The 4,105-nt window shown below is 37.7% G+C and overlaps 1 protein-coding gene across 1 annotated transcript; it reads left to right on the forward strand.

Annotated features, from left to right (window-relative positions):
- Positions 1 to 458: 458 nt before the first annotated feature.
- Positions 459 to 3,597, forward strand: LOC113047675 (peptide YY-A-like). Its single transcript, XM_026209012.1, has 4 exons — positions 459 to 587; positions 1,368 to 1,555; positions 2,889 to 2,969; positions 3,445 to 3,597. Exons 2-4 carry the CDS (start codon positions 1,368 to 1,370, stop codon positions 3,467 to 3,469), a joined length of 294 nt encoding a protein of 97 aa, XP_026064797.1. The 5' UTR covers positions 459 to 587; the 3' UTR covers positions 3,470 to 3,597.
- Positions 3,598 to 4,105: the final 508 nt, after the last annotated feature.

Here is a 4,105-nt window from a genome sequence, read left to right on the forward strand (position 1 = left end):
TATGTCAGACTCACTTACCTTACAAAGTCTCTGAGAAGCTTCATGTAACACTCTGTCCTGCCTGCCTTAAGAAACTCAGACCAATCTAAATTATTCTTACATGTCAACAAGTGTTGAAGCAAGTGCTCAACTTGATGGAGATAATACTTGACAGACACTTGTTGCTATCTGTTCAATTGGGTCTTAATAATAAGCCACTTTCATGGAAAAATCATGTAAATAAATAAGCTTTAAGAATGTTATTGATATTAATTTTAAATTAAGTCTGATATTCAGGTAACTGATCTATATCTGAACAACAGCACTGATCTTCATGAGACTATCGTGTTACGAATGTGTTTGTATGTCTGACGTTGGAAGTGGTTTTGGGGGGCAGAGCTCGTGTCATTTCCACCGCCCGTCTCGTGTTTACGCAAGGCGCAGCGCCGTATATAAAGCGCTCGAGCTGCGGGCAGGACAGAACAGATCCGCGAGTGGACGACTACTTATTTCTGAAAGACCTCGCAAAAGAACACTGAAACTTCAAGACACTTCAAGATTCCAGTCCAGAGAAATAACTGAAGCTGAACTCTTAGACTGCGCTGAAAGTAAGTTTGTCTTGTGGTTACCATTCTGCACGTGGAGGTGCTTAATCAAAACTTGCGTTTCACATTTGAAAGATGCTAGATTTGGCATTAAGCAGAAATTCTATGCATTATTGTTTTCATTCCTGTTAAATTCTGTTTTGTTTTTTTATTTTTTATTTTTTATGTCGGATGCTAAATATGTTTTCAGTGTCATTTGTAGGCTATTAGTACTAGCACATTCAGCACCATGGACAGCAATCACTTCGACGCTCAACGATTAACTAAATTCATATTGGGCTACTTTTAATTAGCTGCTAGGGAAAACATGTTTGATGGTCTAGATAACCATAAGAAATGTAGATTTTGTTTTTATTTGTGCAGCTATTCCATTTATACAATTATCCCATTTCACAAAGAAGTCTTCATCATACTCTTTTAATCATGCACAAGCTAAAGTGATTCGTTTTTTAATGCATGTGTTTTTGCTTCTGATTTTCGATTGATTTGAATAAAAGTTCTGATATGTCATTCCGAATTTCAAACAAGTAATTTTGATTATTGTTTAAAATGAATTTTTTTTCGTCGTTTTGACTGCAATATGCCCAGCTACTAACTCGCAAAAACTATATAAAAAAAACTGTATTTTTCGCAACAACTACACTTTTTCCACCTGTTGTTGCTCATGCACTTTCCCGATCAATTCAGATGCCGTACAAAACGCAGCTTCTTGTAACGTAACCACAGTTAGTCTACATGTGCATTTGTTTATGGAAGGGAAAAAACGCGAGTTTTATTTTCCAGATGGCTGTCATGCTGAAACCCTGGACCGTCATCGCTACCCTCCTCTTCTGCGTGCTCCTGTGTCTCGGGACATTTGTGGACGCCTATCCGCCCAAACCAGAGAATCCCGGAGATGACGCTCCTCCGGAGGAACTCGCCAAATATTACACCGCGCTGAGACACTACATCAACCTCATCACGAGACAACGGTGAGAAAGGCACCTGCAATTATGTATGTTTGCTTAAAATGATCTTATCACCCCAGCCCCTACTGACATCAATCAGGTGACCATGATAAAAATGATTTCCCGTTGGTGCCATTGCACCATCGCCCATTAATATGTCAGGAAAAAAATGACCAAGTTCTGCAGTAGGATTGTGAAATTGCATTTATGGTCCACTTTTCAGTGGCCAAAGGCTCTTCATATAACAAATCTGAGTGATAAAACCTAAACAGATGCACCTCGGAGAAGCCTCAGAGACTGAATAGGATACTCATCCAAAATAGACTGATGTTTCTCTCATCCCTGCTTTATAGAGGACTATATTTATTTACATATTTATAGTCTTCTAACAGGCTTTTTGACATTTAGGACTCAGAAAATTTTAGTGGCACATTCCAATAAAAACATTACAGTGAATAATTTATCTCCCCTCAATATACTTTAGTTCAAGTTAATTTCAGCCTCATCATTTTCCAATGATTTACTAGTCCATCAAAGAACCTAAAGTCTTCCCTTTAAAAGGCTTATTTGAAAATATGTGTTTGAATTTCTATAGAGAAACCAACAGACATGATGGTTCCAAGAAGCTAAACTATGTGTGCGCCACAGTCGTGACTGCATGAAATGACTCCTGGCCTCTTCACAAAGTATTGCTGCGTTCATAATGGGGAGCAGGTGAGATTCTGGAGAGCTCATGTTTCCGAAATAGCTTTAACATTAGTTTGGTCTCTACTCATTGATATTGCTCATAGGCAATCTATCGAGAGGAATCTGGGCATGAAATTGCTTTTGGTTTGTCGAAGTGCCAAACCGTTGCCCTGTAGCTTGTTTTCAGCGTAGGCCTGTTTCATCTCAAGATGCCTTTCTGAGAGATAAGAACTAGTCAAGTATTATTGTCTCAGCTCCATAATGAAACTTTTCTCCATTTCCACTAAATGTTCTCTAGAACTGACAGTCATGTTTTGCTTGAAGATATAGAGGCTTTGTATCTTCCATCTGTTGTGATCAATGTCAGAGTCTTCTCGGTGACATGTCTCAAGCACATTCAGCTGTCAAGTGGTCAAAAAACATTGAACTGCTAAATTAGATTCATAACGTCTTGGGTGAAAAGACAGTTTGTATTTGTATCAGTGATTGGTGTCTGACAGATAAAGTGGGCTGACTAGTTCTTTTCACTTCCCGACACTTTCACACGCCACAATGAGCTCACTGTGTGAGCAATTTGAGATCATTATTTCAGTACCAAAATGTTCCCAGCTAAGCTACACGGCTGGAATAAAGTAATGAGGGAATAAACTGTCATATTTCTTACATACAGGTATGGAAAAAGGTCCACTTCGGAGGATTTGATGGCTGAGTTGCTGTTCGGAGATGACACAGAGCACAAACAGAGATCAAGGTGGGAGTCTTTCTTTTAACTGTAGCTGCAATTTTATTGATAGATGCTAATAGAGATGGACGCAAATAAGTTTCCTGATTTAAATGGTATTTTAAAGGTATTTGGGGTAAATGCAGTCTCTAAATCCTCGGTGAACACACTCATGAAGTGTGATGGGTAGTGTATTAAAAGAAGGAGGAACAACTCCTCTTGAGGAATCAGGGCACAGATGGGATCCCTGGCTTCTTGTGGGTTAGGGAACATGACGCACACTGAATATTTGAAAAGGCCTTGACATTTAACAGCCCTAATTAGGTCTCAAAAAGGAAGAAATCGCACTGTGCTTACTAATTGAAAACTAAATCACTGACAGAAATGGGAGCATCGATGAAAAGACTGAAGGTGAATTAGTTCAGTGAAACATACTGATATGCCTTACTGATGTCAGAAAAACTATCGATGTTGATTGCATATTAATTACATTTATGTCTTTCAGATATGAAGACTCTTATATGTGGTGAAGTTCAGTGACCCCCGTGTCGCCTGTCCTGAGCTAAGCCCACATGTGCCTCCCATAGAAAACCTCCAGACAACTATATGAGAGCTAGTCACCATCAGACAACCTCATCCACCTCTTTATTAAATACATGCCCTCTTTTCTTTCATGTGCACAGAACAAAAACCATTAATTAACAACTGTACATAATATATTATAATAGGAACTAACGATGGAAATGTATATGTGTATACTTCATTGTGTCATACAGAAATTATGAGCTTTTGTTTGTACCATGTAAATTATTATATGTGATTAAAAGTTATATTGTGTGAATCTGGATATTTATTTTTGTTCTGGTGTCTTTGAAACATAGATACATACAACATGCCATGAAGAAAAAAGTCGTTTTTAAAATAATAATAACAGTTTGATCATAGTTTTCAGTACTTTTTTTATTTTTTATAAGGTTATTTCTAAATGACCAGCAGATGTCCCTGCTAGTCAGTATAAAACAGAGCTCTATTAGAACCCACACAGTAATAACACAACATGTGAGCTTTATTTTATGTATCAATTTATGTATTTATGTATCATATTACTTTTCATATTATTTGACCACAAGTCAAAGCTAACGTCTCACTCTACAAAACAGCAACTG

This window comes from Carassius auratus, chromosome 28 (genome assembly GCF_003368295.1).
Source record: "Carassius auratus strain Wakin chromosome 28, ASM336829v1, whole genome shotgun sequence".
Taxonomy (NCBI): Eukaryota; Metazoa; Chordata; class Actinopteri; order Cypriniformes; family Cyprinidae; genus Carassius; species Carassius auratus.

Bases quoted from the DNA above. Each gene is read 5' to 3' on its own strand.
- LOC113047675 (XM_026209012.1), top strand. From the start codon at position 1,368: ATGGCTGTCATGCTGAAACCCTGGACCGTCATCGCTACCCTCCTCTTC. The intron at 1,556-2,888 runs GTGAGAAAGGCA...TCTTACATACAG, and splicing joins AACCTCATCACGAGACAACG to GTATGGAAAAAGGTCCACTT. The intron at 2,970-3,444 runs GTGGGAGTCTTT...TATGTCTTTCAG, and splicing joins GAGCACAAACAGAGATCAAG to ATATGAAGACTCTTATATGT.